Source organism: Ostrinia nubilalis, chromosome 4 (genome assembly GCF_963855985.1).
Source record: "Ostrinia nubilalis chromosome 4, ilOstNubi1.1, whole genome shotgun sequence".
Taxonomy (NCBI): domain Eukaryota; kingdom Metazoa; phylum Arthropoda; class Insecta; order Lepidoptera; family Crambidae; genus Ostrinia; species Ostrinia nubilalis.
The window spans coordinates 14,825,484-14,840,894 of NC_087091.1; the positions used below are offsets into that span (position 1 = coordinate 14,825,484).

The following is a 15,411-nucleotide window of genomic DNA, read 5'->3' on the forward strand; positions in this document are numbered from 1 at the left end:
TATATTTACAAGTATTACATTCATTCACTCACACATCTATTCTAAAAGTCCATAGCTCCTTCCAAGAAACACAAGCAGTCAACTTTGTTTACAATTAAATCTAGATCTTTCTTCGATATTGTTTTCCGCTTGTTTGCTATTGTGTATGCATATGTTTCCTTTGCAATTGTTTCCAAAAATAATTCCTGAAAAATGCAAAATTAAGATAATTATTAGAAAGTCATGGAGATGAAGAACAAATTAATTCACTATCCTACCTATGTAGAGCTAATGAGAGTAGATAGGTAGGCATTTGGACTATAACAAGTAATAATTTTGCATGGAAGAGTAAAAATTTACCTCAGGTAGGTCTGGGAACAGCAAGATAATGTAGGTTAACTTTATTGTCCGAGTCAAATGTAAGATGACCTGATGGCAACTTGGAATATACCTCAAAAATGAGTAATTGATTACTTACCGTAGCTTTTGTAACTAAGAATACAGCATCGCCGGAGATAACACTAACATCTGGGTCCATTTTCATGATGTTCTTTACCCTAGCCATGGGCAACCTCGTTGTCCTAATAACCTCGCTTTTGTTCACCGAATTCGTTGTTTTCTTCTCAGTTAATAGTGGTTCTTCTGAATTTACAGGCTCTGAATCGTGGGTCGAATACGGATTCTCAGCTAGATCGAGTGTTTCGGCGTTTGGAGGTTCACTTTCAACATAATGTTCACTATCGTCTATCATGTCCGATAAATCAACATCTGTATAGTTTTCTTCTTCAGTCATTTTAATAAAAATAAACTGACTGTAGTAAAACAGGAAAAAGGCATGAAATTTTCAGCAGAAATGGGAAAAAACCGCGCAAAACAACCAACAAAACAAATCAAGACGTCAACTGTCAGTGTCAGAATGACATGTGGTTGTCAAATTTTACAGTTTTTTTTATTACACGCAAAGGAAGCCACCATATCGGTATTATCGGTATCTTTTTATTTTCAAAAGTAACGTTACATAGTTGTATCCTACTATACAGTGTGAGTCACGTTAAAGTGTACATATGAAAATAGATGAAACTAGACCTATTTTTATCGACAAAAAAGAGGTCAAAAAATTTTTGAGATTTTTTTTTTATTTTTTTATAGAATTTTTTTTCTTCCAATTACTAACTGTAAAGAAAACGTAATAACTTTTAAACTAAGCGGTATATCCTAATAAAATAAAAACAGAAATAATGCTAAATAACAGGCAATACTAAAAAAATACATAAAATACACAAAAAAGCCCAAAAAATAATAAAAAATGATACTTTTTGAAAAAAATCTGCTTTTAAATTCGTGTTTTTTTGGTTATTTGATAAATTTCTCCAAAAAATGCCCCTATAACCGGTGGTTTTTACTACTTTGTATTATTCTCTATCATATTACCTTCGTAAAACCAAAAATCGCATGTCTCTATCCCTATCACAACATTTGGAATGATCGTTTGAACTAAGCCTCTCCGGGCGCGCTATTCAACGCTTCGTTAACAACGAAACTGAAAATGGCTCTAGATTTGTAATTTAGATAAAGACAAGTTAAATTTCAAATAAAAACAAAAGATTTCGAGTAAAATAAGCATTTTAGTTAAAATTAAAATTTTCTCTACCTGCAGCGGAGAATAATGTTGTAGCAGGCCTTTGTTCACACGCTCATAGCAAATGTTGTGATAGGGATAGAGACATGCGATTTTTGGTTTTACAAAGATAATACGATAGAGAATAATACAAAGTAATAAAAACTACCTGTTATAGGGGCATTTTTTGGAGAAATTTATCAAATAACCAAAAAAACACGAATTTAAAAGCAGTTTTTTTTCAAAAAGTATCATTTTTGATTATTTGTTGGACTTTTTTGTGTATTTTATGTATTTTTTTAGTATCGCCTGTTATTAAGCATTATTACTGTTTTTATTTTATCAAGATATACCGCTTAGTTTAAAAGTTATTACGTTTTCTTTACAGTTAGTAATTGGAAGAAAAAAAATTCTATAAAAAATTAAAAAAAAATCTCAAAAATTTTTTGACCTCTTTTTTGTCGATAAAAATAGGTCTAGTTTCATCTATTTTCATATGTACACTTTAACTTGACTCACACTGTATGCGAAATTTTGTATGTCTGGATACCGATGTTTGTTACTCTTTTACGCAAAAACTACTGAACGGATTTCGATGAAACTTTACAGTATTATTATTTATAACCCAGAATAACATAAAGGCTATAATTTATGACGATCTGTGACACTAAATTTCACGCGGGTGAAGCCGCGGGCAAAAGCTAGTTACCAATATTATAAAACTCTGCAAAACCAAAAAACAAAGCTAGTAGGTAGCTTTCACTGGGAATTAGTCTTAGAGAGCGCAGAGGGCCAGAGGGTTCTTGTTATCATTTTTTTTTCCTTTCTTCGGTGTAGAAGTTTTTTGAATGAACAGATTCATGTAATGCTTATAATCTTTTTATTTTAGTCCAACTGAAAATCGAACTCGATCCCTGTCTGTTTTAACACTGCCCCTGTCGATGCCGCCCTGCATGTATTTTATTGTTCTTTGACCGGAAAAGATATGAAAAATAGTTTTTCCTATTTCACTGCACAAGAATTAGGATAGGCAAAGTGAATAAAACACAGTTTAAATTGTAATAAAATATAATTATCAGTTCGTGTTGAGTATCAAAACAATATTTATCATAATCGATATTATATACAGACATAAACAACGCAACTATACAAGATATAACATTACAGTTACTTAAGTAATTTACTATACAGTCTGCGTATCTTAGGATAAAAGGCTGGCTGGGTGAGTAGGCCTAATTTTTGATCCAAGAAAACAATAACAAGTGCTAATAATTTGATTGTGTAAGTATGTAGGTATATTATGCAATTTCATCTTTTTATGCAAGTACCCACATAATTTAATCTGGTATCTTGAACCTTCGCCTTTTCTACCCTAGGGAGAATTGCGTGACGATAATCTTAGAGAAGAACGAAGTTTCATAACCAGATATTTATGCAAGTGCTTATAAATATACTTCCATGATCCTAATTCCTAGGTAGAATTAGCTACCTCCTATAAAGTCACATCACATTTACCTATTGTGTCAAATATTTTATTTACTTCTGTCCAAAGAATGCACACTAATATCATAGCAATACCAATTTATTATAACATCAAGTTTATTCGCAACTCGACAGTAAGATTTTACCTAAAGTAAAAGTTAAAGGTACCTAGGTACCTACCTTTTAAGTTTTTAGTTTAAAATTATACTCATTATAAAAACAAATCGATGGTATTACTTTGTACTTGTAGTTGTATTATTTTGTTCTTGGATCGATATAGTTTATTTGCATACCTACTTAAAATTTTATAAACTTCATTGAGTCAATATTAAAGTTGTAACATTGTTTCATTTAAGATATTTTCTCCAATCTTAAGGCACTTCATTCCTTTTAAGTAATAATTGTATCATGCTTGTTGGCATTCTTTTCACTTTTCAAACCATATCTTTTAGACAAAATTTCAAACCCATTGGAGCTTCGGGCTTTTTTTATTAACTTTATTTAGGTAGTTTAGAATATTATTCAACTTTTAACAAAGTTTCATTTTCAGAATAATATCTTCTTCCAAGTTAGAAACACTAGAATGTACAAGTGCCACTGGTAGGTAAAATTACAGGAACATACAGTTTATAAATAAACGTAAAGCTTCATAAGACTCTATGAAGAGTCTTCTGTCTCCAAGAGCGTGCCGTTGCGTCGTCCCGTGAAGTTTTACGTAAGATATAGCGTATGTTTTCTCCAACTCAGCAAATAATTTATTAGGTTTCGACCATCCCGGGCCATGATTCTTCTGATTGCCTGGATCAACTGGTCGGAGCGTCTTGCAGTTCTTCGTCGTCAGACGTTGCAACATTAGGCTAGTTTAAACAAAATAGTCTCTTCCAAAAAGGTCTTTTGGTCTGATACACTGGCAGGCCAGCCAGGATGGCGGCGTCGAAGGCGTCCTTCAGTTGTTTCCTGGTCTTTGCCGACGTCTCCACGTAGACCGCGTTTATCTTGGCGGCTAGTGCTCGGGCCTCCGTCTCCGTAACTGGGTGTTCCCCTCGCGCCTGGAAAATGGAGAAGTCCATCATTAGTGCTGTTAATCTTTGAATTTAGAATGGAAAGAGGATCGATTCAAGATTGACACGACAAACTTGGCACGAATTTATTGAACTAACTAAAGTAACAATGGAAAATGTTTCAGTTTCTATGTCTACACGACTGTCTGTTTTAAGTACTCAGTCAGGTCAAGATAAACAAACGTGAATCAGGTACTTTAAAATACGTAATAACATAATGTATTTGTTCTCTGGCGGCGTTCTTTGAAGTGGTATCTTCAGACTGGGTTATTGGTGACGCAATCGATATCCAAATACCTGAAGGGTTTTGTCATGCCAAAGATAAACGAGTTCGTCAAAATAGAGGATATGAATACGAGTATGTAGAACTTCCTTTAAAATGATGATTGAACAAGGATGCAATGACGCTTCACTTTCCTATCCTACCTAGCATATTTATGAAGATTACACGTCATCCTCGCTAATTATCAACTTTTCTGCTAGGTGTTCTGTTTAGAAATGAAAAGAGAAAAGTGAAGCTAATTTCGACAATCGAGATCGTCACGTTATCGTCAATTCGAATTCGAGTATCGAATTTTATTTCACCGAGAATTTGGTAGTGAGAAGGTTGAATACACAATCAATTCGAAGACGAAAGTTTTTCGAGCTAGAGGTACGAGCTAAAAAAGTAGAGAATTTTGTCAATTTTGGTCTACATCCGATAAGGAGAGACGTAGAGTTCGTGATATCATGCGCTCTGCGGAGTTGAGTAGACAGACAGTACTTAAGCAATAAGGTGAGAGTCATCAAACGACAATTTACCTATTTCATCGTTTATGACCAAGTCGTTTGGGTCAAAAGATAAACAGATTTACTGCTTGTTTGTACCCAATTATCTTGGCCAATAAATTAACACGTTAGATGGCGTGCTTATCGACGTCTATGCGTCAGGTCCATAAACGGTATCACGACTGCATTAAGGTAAGTGCCCCCTACTTCGGTATATTAAGGCTCTTACGACTTCAACAATTTATTTAAAAATAACCAAGGATGATATCAGTATGAAAGCTTTTGTATGCTAAAGTTTGGTCTTTTGACAGTAACTTAATACATAAATTATAGTTATATTGTTTAAACTTTTTTTAATATTAATTGTTCTGCGGACCTCTTGTTTGGATCCTGTTTCGTGATAAAATTTTGCTCTGTTTCTAAGTTCGTGAACTCATGTCCCCTATTTCGGGATAAAGTTTTACGCATCGAGTTAGGATATTTTTATTAATGATTAAGTGTTTAATAAATTTAAAAACGATAGTATAAATTTAGAATAAAAGAATTCTGTGAAATTGACGATATTACTTACCTGAAATATTCATGAGAAATAATGTGAGTCTGTCTAGCTAGGTAGGTACGTACCTTCGTATAAAGTTTTGATTTATTATTCTAACAATATGTGAAAATATTTATATCACCATCAGAAATGTAGGGGGGCCATACCCCCCCCCCCCCCCCCCCTTCGTACCCATAAAATTTAGATATTTTATTTCTAACGATATGTGAAAATATTCATACTAGTCTAAATTTAAAAAATGTGGGGGGGGGGACTAACCCCCCACCTCTGGAGCTGCTTCAAGTGAGGGTAGTCCCCCCCCCTGAAAATAACCCCATATACGCCAATGACTCATAATAAAAATTAATTAATTTATTACTTAGGTAGGTAAGTATTAAAAACTAAAAAATATGTCGATTTCTTTGATGTTATTTGTGTCATACAAGTACCTAACACTATACATTTATATATCACGAACTTGGGAAAAAGTAACAATAATTACAGTACCTTGTTTCGTGATACTGATTATTCCAAATTCCCCAAGTAAAATTCATGGTTTTTTTTAAATTGTGTCAATTAACTATTATCTATCCCATATAAAATACAAATAAACCGAGATAAATAAAACGAATCGAATTAAAACCAAAATTACGCTGGTAGTACTTATGCTAATTTATCTTAAAATTGGTCATTTATGTGAACTTCAAACTCGTGTCATATAAATTCTAGTGAACGAAACATATACCGAATTTAGATCATGAGAAACTTAAATAAATGTATTATTTGTTTCATAACTTACATTTCAATTATCATAAATAATTATTTAAAAACCAAGCATCAAAATATTATCCATAATATCCTTGATTCGGTAGTATCACGAAACAGGGGACACCCGAAAAATAATATGTACGCTATTTCGTGAGTCAATTAATCGCAATTTTAAAGTAATTCTACGTTTTCATATAACTTTTTTCTAAGCCAAATCAATTGTCAAGGAACACATGAAACCACTATTACAAGTTTTATGCAAATGAACGTTTCTTCGCCTTTTTATAAGCTTAAGAAGTTGGAGCGCTAACCTTACGGTGAGAGCAACATTTTCACGCCGCTCGGCTGTTTTTGGCTCTCTGAGAGTTTGAAGCTTCGTATTGCTCTCATTTTTGGCGCCACAATGTTGGTACTTGGTTTTTTAGATAGCTTAAATAATAGAGATTTTATAGTAATAAAGAATTTTTATAAATAATATTCCATTTGCTTACTATTTGAGCTAGAAAAAAAACTTACGAACTTACATACTATCACGAACTAGTAGCCGTTTACCTTATTAGATAGAAAATTTAATAACCATTTCAATGCGATTATAAGATGTTATTTATCGATTTCAATAGAGTGCCTAGCCTATTATAGAATCGAATCGGCTGATTCGAGATTTCCGAGCCGAAGCTGAGCAGAGAGATGATGTAGAAAAATAACGCAATCTAATTAGTTACCTATTGATTACACGTGTACATCTCTTCTCTTTTCTACTTTGGTGGAAACCGGGCCTAAGCCTTACGTCCAGCTGCATGAGTGGACTGTTTCGCTCTATGTTTGTTTTGTTGCCTACTTTTTTGTCTTATTACCAAAATTAAAGTTCTATAATTCACTTACTCGCAACGACTGCAGCACCCGCGGGTCCAAGGCCAGGTCGCTCTGGGTGCCAACCAGCACCAGCGGCGCCTGCACCCCGGCCACGGCGCGCGTCCACCGCTCGGCCACGGAGCGGAACGTCTCCGGACGCACCACGGAGAAGCACAGCATCAGCACGTCGGTGCCGGGGTAGCACAGCGCGCGGAGCTCGGACATGGAGTCCTGGAAATAGAGAAAAGGTATGATTAAGCAAGATTAATAACATCAGCCTATAGCAGACACTGCCTTCCATTGCTTTGGAGGGAAAGTGAACCTTAACTTCGAACTCCTATATTCTTCTGATTAATTTCGTTGCGGGTCCTCCTGACACTCTAACTTTCCCCCTGGACAAACTTGACCTTCACTGGTTGGATTTTTTTGGCGGTCAAGCGGTAGATCCTGGCTACACAGGAGTTGCAGCGGTGGGAACGAGAAGTGGGAATAAACCTGTTTAGACACTGTCAGTCATCCCTTTAATAGGCGCCTTCAGCAATTTAACTTGCCTTCAGCTTGTCGCTTTCAGAATACTCTAACATTAATCACTAAAACCTCCGATTCAGTTCTGTGATCACCTAAATAGGCATAGTCAAAAAGTCAAATAAACCTAGGCATGTTCGCGCTAATTTATGTGATAGAAAGATAGGTATGGTAGTTACGTACGAGTATGTATTGAGGATTGAGGAGAATGAGCAAAAAATATTAGGTAGGTCGGTCGGTAATTGTACTGTAGGTTCTTATCCAACGACCTTCTTTAACCTTTCTCTTAAACCATGCCTTCGCGTTGCACTATAATGCAAAACAGGAGAAAGTTTATTATCTTATCTTTCCTGTCACTTACGCAACCTAAGCCTGGGACTTAGATGTAGAGACGATTGGTGATAGCGTTAAAAATATGCCCTTTACTATCTGCCTACTTACGGGCAGCATCTACCTACTTTGTTTCTTGATCAGTCAAATATTGGTATCCGCAAGTAATCAAGTATGCTCGTAGGGCAATCACAAGTTATCAGTTATGTGTTATTCAAACATACCCGCGTACGTGTTCTACTTCTATCATGCGGGTTGTCAACAATGACGTCACAATCCTATTGTCTGACTTTGAACACTATTCTTCTGACATAGGTCAGGCGCAAAACAGGTTTATTCAAGCCTATTTAGGATATCATATACTACCTACAAAGCCGGGCCACAGCCGGGCCAACTAGGTACCTACACCCTACCTAAGTATCCAAAGTCTACTAAGTACATTATAGAGGAATGTCCGCTATTCTGTTACGGAGGCCCGTACGTTACTAACCAATAATACCAGCTCATCAAGTGTTACGAAACTAATTCCTCGACTCGCATTCGGCAGACATCTTGGCGTCGGCAAATTGCAAAACCGGTCACTCGGCAACGGCGTTAGATTGAATAGCCATAATTAGTTTATGTCGATACGATACGTACTGGTGTGATGATGTTAGGTATAGAAAATTTTACGTAACTAAGATAGGAAAGCTGGAAAAATGTGCAGAAGAGTCTTGAAATTCTAAGGCATTTTACGGTCTGCGTCCGTCTTATGGAAGGGGTACAAGCAAACAAGTGATCATCTGTTGCCTTGCAAACAAATGTCTGGTAAAGAGACCTCATTCAGAGAGAGTTGGCAATGAAATTTTTTATCAGACGGAAAGATATACATTTATAATAAGATTTGGCATCTCATCTAAATGGGTTGTCAAGTTCATTGCGCAAGAGCTGTCCGAAAATATCACCAAACCATCGATCAGTGAGAGCGAGTGCTAACTAAAAACGTCGGCGACCGCTATGGGTGAAAGTCGAACCATTGATTTGCCGACAACCAACAATTGAAGAACATTTCGGGTTGCCTAATATATCAACCGTGGTTGTGCAATAACTCCCTTCGCTTCGATCGAGTCTCATTCAGAACGAGATTGCATATTGATTGTATGATTTTGGTTGCAAATTATTAGGTGTTCTTGCTTTTATTGTTATGACCACCTAAGTTCATCTGTTCTAACCCTACTGCAGCCGGTTTTTGTTATTAGATTGGTACGTCCGGTTCTCTTTCTGTTATGGAAACAAAATCATGACAATGGTTAGTAAAGATAAAACATGAAAGTTTAGAAAGTGATTTTAAACAGATGTGATTTTATGAAATGGGTACACGATTCAAGTACTTCATAGGTGGTCCGTTTTCATATATTTTTTAATTGATTACCTAGTCTGAACATTCTCCGTAGACAGTAGAAGACAGTGAGAGTCTGGATTACAGCCATTGTAGGTATGTAAGGATTCCTCTGGGACGCTTTCGTTTCATTACCAAACCAATTTGTAGAATGTACAGTCTAAAGTATTGTCTACAACAAGTGGATAGTTTATTGATAAAAATGAGGGATATATTCCGATTTTTTACTGGGACTTATCTACATGTTACTTTAGTTTTCATGATGGTAATGGTAACTCCATTCTACCATTAAGTAGAGTCCAAAATCTCAATATTTTACTTATGAATTTAACAGGTTTGTGTGCCGCATTAGTACTTCTAGCTGCAATCCGTCATTGGACAAGGTAATTTCAGGTTGCCTTCTGTAACTACGAGTGACTTTCCCACAATCTATCAGTTATGCATAAATAAATATTAGCTTTCTGATTAATATATTGGCTTGACAGAATGTGGACGTCGGGTAAATAGTGGGTCACGCAGATAATTCGTAATTTATTGTCAGATAAATTAATAAGATACTATTCTCCGATGTATTACCTTGATACATTATCTTCCATCCGCTCTACATTTTACTATTTACGGACTGGAGAGACCTTGCGTAGGATTGATTTAGGACTCAAGCAAAGAAACTAATAAATATAATTACTAAAATAATATTAATATTTAGTCTTCGTTTCGCAGTTTTACAGATCCTACGAATTTAACAATTAGGTACTTACGTTAATTTTTTTTTATTGGTCTGCCAACAATTGTACAATAATACTTGTATTATATTACTAAATTCTAACTTAATTTCTAATTGTACAATATAGTATAAAATGGGCAAACACAGCATGCATAATGAAAGTAATAGTAGGTATGTTACTGTAGACATTGATCTACTTTATCTAATAAGACGTGCTTGACGCCTAAGCCTTTAGTTCAATTAGATTCGTTTGTCTTGCTGACTTAAAAGAGCCAAATGTTATTTGATAGTTTATAAGTAAACGATTTCCTTCTATGATCTGAGGTAAACGACATAAAAACTTCATTTCATTTGCTACACATGTGCTACACTTGAAGAATTTTTTTTTATATTTTTTAATGAGAAATTGGGATTGTTGATGAGTACAAACGATTTTTCGAAATCATTTTCGGCTTTCCATAAGACAATTTTCCACAAAAGGATCTATGTAAGTAATTTATTCAAATAATTCGTTACAAAATTCCAAGTGTTAGGTATTGCACAGCTACCGTCCAGTTGGTCTGTCTGTCACCGTGCAATGCGGTCTGATAAACATAATAATGGCCGAAGCCCGTCAGTCGGCGTTTATCGGCCTCTTGCCCAATCGGCGTTCATTTGCTAATGGGACCCTAATGACTGCTCTTACAAGGTTTAACAAGGTGTTTGGTAACAGACAAGAGCACCAGACAAAGGATAAGTAGGTACTGCTGAAAGATGTTTTCATTATTTTGTGTATTTTATATACCTTACTTACCACTAAGGTAAATTATTCATCATCATCATCATTTTCAGCCATAGGACGTCCACTGCTGAACATAGGCTTCCCCCAATGATTTCCACAATGGCCGGTTAGTGGCGGCGTAAATTTTTAAAGTAAGTATGGCAAACTGAAACCTTCAATTAAACTCAGCTTGTCTATACGTAAATTTTGATCTGTCAGGGAAAGACTAACGCGCGTGTCCCCCTTTTAAATAACGAAAAGCTATCCTATGTTTTTCAATGAGTCTTCAAATTATCTCTAGGTAGGTACCTATACTAAATTCTAAATCAGGAATTCAGTGGTTTAAGCGTGAAAAGAGAACTTTCGCATTTCTAATAACCTATGGTATTGGATAACCCAATTTTAAGTTGTTGTTCTTGTTGTGAAGTTTTCTTTGACCACAATCTCTCTCTCTGATCACAAGTGTCAAAATACTGGTCAAAATTGAATTTAATAAATATTTTTGATTTGATTTTGATTTGACCAGCCATAATTTTATTCTCACTCACCTTAGGTTGATCAGACAGACGTCATAATACCGAAAGCTGTGAGAACACCACTTGGACACACTGTGACTCTCAAGTTCTCAACAAAGGCGCCAGGCACCGTGCGAAATTGTTATGAATGCACGAAAACACGAATTGTTGACATTTCCCTTCAAATGAACACGATTGTTGGACGTTTATATTCAACCATATTTGTATTGTAGATAAGAAAAATGTTTTTTACTTTGAAATCTATTGTACAGTCAGGTAGATATTGAGGTTGGTTCACTTCACCCTGAGAGGCTGACTTTTAATCATCAATTTTATGTTAGCTCTTTTCGTAACGATTCTTATTCACTATTAAAATGTAATTTCAGCCATTTTTATTAGTGTTTAGTGCGGCTCTATATTGGGGTAACAATAACTAATTAATTTAGTCTTGTCCTCCAAAATATGAAGCCTGAATACTGATTAGGGTAGGGTAGTTGGTTGGCTAAAGGCAGTATTTATTATATTTGAATTAGTTTTATTAGTAACATAGGTTCATATAAAACTTACCCTTACATACTAGTGGTTATGTAGAGTCTAGAGCTGGGTCATACTTATCTATATTTTAAACTTTTGGCAAATTGTTTCCTTTAATTTTGATCATACTCGTATTTATTACGTAAGTTGATTCTTCTATCTTATTGTGCCGAATAAACAAATCTTTATATTTTTGCATCAGACTGTACAGCTCAGTTTTGCAGGTAGAGAAACTGTGGGAAGTAACCTGCATTGTCAAAGAGTATAAAAACATAGTTCGGTTCGATTGAATCAAGCACCAAACTACCGGCACCATTGATATGAGTACCTACACGTGCTCTTTATTGGGAAATGTTTTATTGTAGTTCACTGGTCTAGTGTTGAAATCGTCCTAGAACATGTTTTATGTTGTGCAACTCGTTCAAAAGAGAAGATAATACATTTTTCATTATATTTACATAGAAGTATCCGTAATAGCTATTTACTAGTTTACAAACTTCAAGATGATTAATTTCCTAAACATCAACTTGCGCAGTAGGTAATTTACTCGTACGTTCAATAACTATAAGCACACTTTGCTGAGGCTTCTCAAAAATCATTTATTCATAACTTTCTGTTGAGACCCAGGTTTGGTACCTTTTTTAACCCTTTACTACGTTGGCACTCTTTTGAGCACGCAACCGGCACATAAAAAAATGTGAGACCCTCACCTGCCCCGCAGTATCACAGATTTCCACGCAGACTGGTCTGTCGTCCACGTCTACGGCAACTGGAAAGAAAACATCAAAATGTTAGGTTTTCAACTATCATATTATTTAGTCGCCAAGTGACGATTTTGTACCAACGCAGTAGACTACTTTTAACTGGTAGAGATTTTACAAATCATCTAACTATGTATATTAGTTTGTCGGATCTAATAGGTTCATTTTAAAAGACAGAAAGCCTGATTCTAATTGTAAAAGTAACATTGAACCTTGTAGCCAGTGGAGCATGGTTGCAGCTGTCATTGGTACCGACATAAAACAAGAAAATCAAAGTCTTACAAATACTAAGAATGTAACCGTAATGGGATACTAGCGCTTCATATTTCAAACGATTTGTTCTACTGGACATAACGGGCAAAAACTACTGTAATATCAATAGCAATCAGTCATTAGTACTCATTAGATAGTTTCGTTCATTGGCAAGCATCATTTTTGTTTTGTGGTAGGCTGCGTCGTTCGTCGGTCGTAGAATATATCCTTGGGGGAGCCCTTTGTCCAGCAGTGGACGTCATTTGACTGACGAACGATGGCAATTCTCTCTCATTTTAAATTTTATTGGCGTAGGACATTTTCCGAGGACCGTTAAACTGGTGGTTTATGTCTCGCTCCGTTTCCGATAGCGTAGGGCTGTCACAAAGGATTAATGTTATACAGAGTTGAATTGAGATATGTTAACTCAATTCAAACTTGACTTGATTGAATTAGTTAATTGAACCCGTCTTTTGCAGTTGCTGACGAACTCCTTATCACGCAGTAATTATAATACATAATTGTTTTATTTTATTTTTTCTTTTAATTTCCATTTCATTACAAACTAAAGATGAGCTACAGACGTGTAGTTGTTATTTTGCAAGTCTATCTAAATTTAAAAAAAAATCTACTACGTATTGATTTTGCGCATTCTACCTATCTAACTAAAGGCATTTGAAAAGCGTTTTATTACTTCTGCTTAAAACATGTATCAATCAGTTAACCGCAGAACTCATTGACGTTTTACAGTTATGTAAAAGGGATCAGGTTTTCTTACATCAGTTCCACGTTACTAGAGACATTTCTTATGATATATTTTTTATTTGTGATGAAGTAGACCTTTAGATCTTAGCGTTTCCATCAAAAACGTCTTTCATTATTATCGCTGTTAATTATCGTTCGGTAACAACGGACTTGATTGAATAAATTGCCTCATCCAAGTGTAAAACAAACGTATTTGATTAATCTGTCCAACAGACGGTCAGTAGACATTTTTTGACTATAATTCATTTATCTGCCGACTGTGGTCTGCGACATATTAATAGGTAACAGCACGGCACAAACTTACTATACAATGAGTGACTTCCCTTAATTCCTCATGTCATTATGACCTCTATAATATGTAAAGATAGTTTCTTAAAATTTTATAGCAAGTCAGTTTTAGATAGAGTCGTTAGCAGTTGCCTGTACTGTAACTTGTGCTGTAAATTTTCACATCTTTTCTCATTAACAACATAATTAAAATTTTACTGATTGGAGCAGAAAATGTCAGTAAAAAGAAAGGGACAATAGTTCAAATTCTCCCCTTTATCGGAATAAATCCTGAAGGATGTGCCAGTCTTCAACCAGTGGAATGGGCACGAACGAAGCCGCTTATAAAGCTAGTTAACTATAATACAACTACGGCATATAGGGTAAATGGGACAAGCCTTTTAAAGAAGCGCGCCTAATGATACCCATTAGGAAAACTGAATAATGTTGCAAAAAACGCGTCTATTACTGTTCGCTGCCAATCATCTTCATTACGATTGTTAATTAACGATGCAATTAGCGTTCATTTTGTGGGTTATCGATGTCTGAATGGACTCGTTAATGGTTAAGTTGGTAAAGATTTTAATCAACTTTTTTTCAATGGCATTTCACAGAAGTTCACGCTTTTTTTATCGTTAACGCATCTCGCGTGAACTGCCAGTACTACAGAAATACTAAGATAATAATAAGAATAATAAGGTTCGCGAACGTTTAAAATATTTTTTTCGATAAAAAACAGATATTCTATATTTTAGTTTTTTAGTTTATATCTAATGCTATTTTTCAACCTTCGTGTCGATGCTAAACAGAGACGTAGTTGTAGTACCTACTTATATCAATGTCAAGAGAAGGTTGGTTTAATTTAAAATTTTTGAAATAAAAAGTGACATCCCTACCACGGTGGACTCAACCACACATCCTGGGTTTTGTTGAAACCTGCGCGGCCAGACGGGTTGACAGTGATGCCACTAGCGAGTGACGTATTATAGTTTGTTATGTACCGTTATGTAATTAACTAATTCTGACATCCTCACTTGGATTTGCACATTGATAAGATTGATAAGAATTTTGTTGGAAAATAACCTTTACGACCTGGGTTTTGTGGTATTAAACCGAAATATTATTTGGGAAAGTTTCTATGTAAATAGCTACATTAGGTGTTAAATCCTACACCAAAAAATACATACAGCCGAACATAGAACCTCCTCCTTTTTTGAAGTCGGTTAATGAAGCTGATAGATGCTGTAGAAAAAAATAAATATTTGAGTTAAGTTAAGAATAAAAGGTCGAGGAGAGATTTAAAAATAACACAAATAAACAACTTGTTTGTAAATAACTTTTGGTAATCTCGTGAAATACGATTAGCGAAATACCTATTTATACGAAATAAAACGTATTTCAGTCACTTTATTATTTCTCAGAACTTTCTATCGAAAGGCTCCATCTAAATTGCTTATCATTATAAATTGAATCCAAACACTTCAGTTCAAGAGCAAAAACAGTCATAGAAATCAAGAGTCAACACGTTTTTATA

At 35.2% G+C, this 15,411-nt stretch overlaps 2 protein-coding genes across 2 annotated transcripts in view; both read right to left on the reverse strand.

The window, feature by feature from the left end:
• Positions 1-15: 15 nt before the first annotated feature.
• Positions 16-876, reverse strand: LOC135071247 (DNA polymerase epsilon subunit 4-like). Its single transcript, XM_063965031.1, has 2 exons — positions 458-876; positions 16-185 (listed from the first exon to the last, which is right to left on the reverse strand). The coding sequence occupies exons 1-2, from the start codon at positions 770-772 to the stop codon at positions 42-44; spliced, it is 459 nt and encodes a 152-aa protein (XP_063821101.1). The 5' UTR covers positions 773-876; the 3' UTR covers positions 16-41.
• A 2,609-nt stretch (positions 877-3,485) lies between these two features.
• LOC135071394 (uncharacterized) overlaps positions 3,486-15,411 on the reverse strand; it is a 51,284-nt gene continuing 39,358 nt past the window's right edge. Inside the window, exons 2-4 of the mRNA XM_063965186.1 lie at positions 12,543-12,601; positions 7,097-7,297; positions 3,486-4,128 (exon numbers count right to left, since the gene is read on the reverse strand). Coding sequence (XP_063821256.1) covers positions 3,937-4,128; positions 7,097-7,297; positions 12,543-12,601 — 452 coding nt within the window. The 3' untranslated portion in view covers positions 3,486-3,936. The remainder of the gene's footprint in view (positions 4,129-7,096; positions 7,298-12,542; positions 12,602-15,411) is intronic.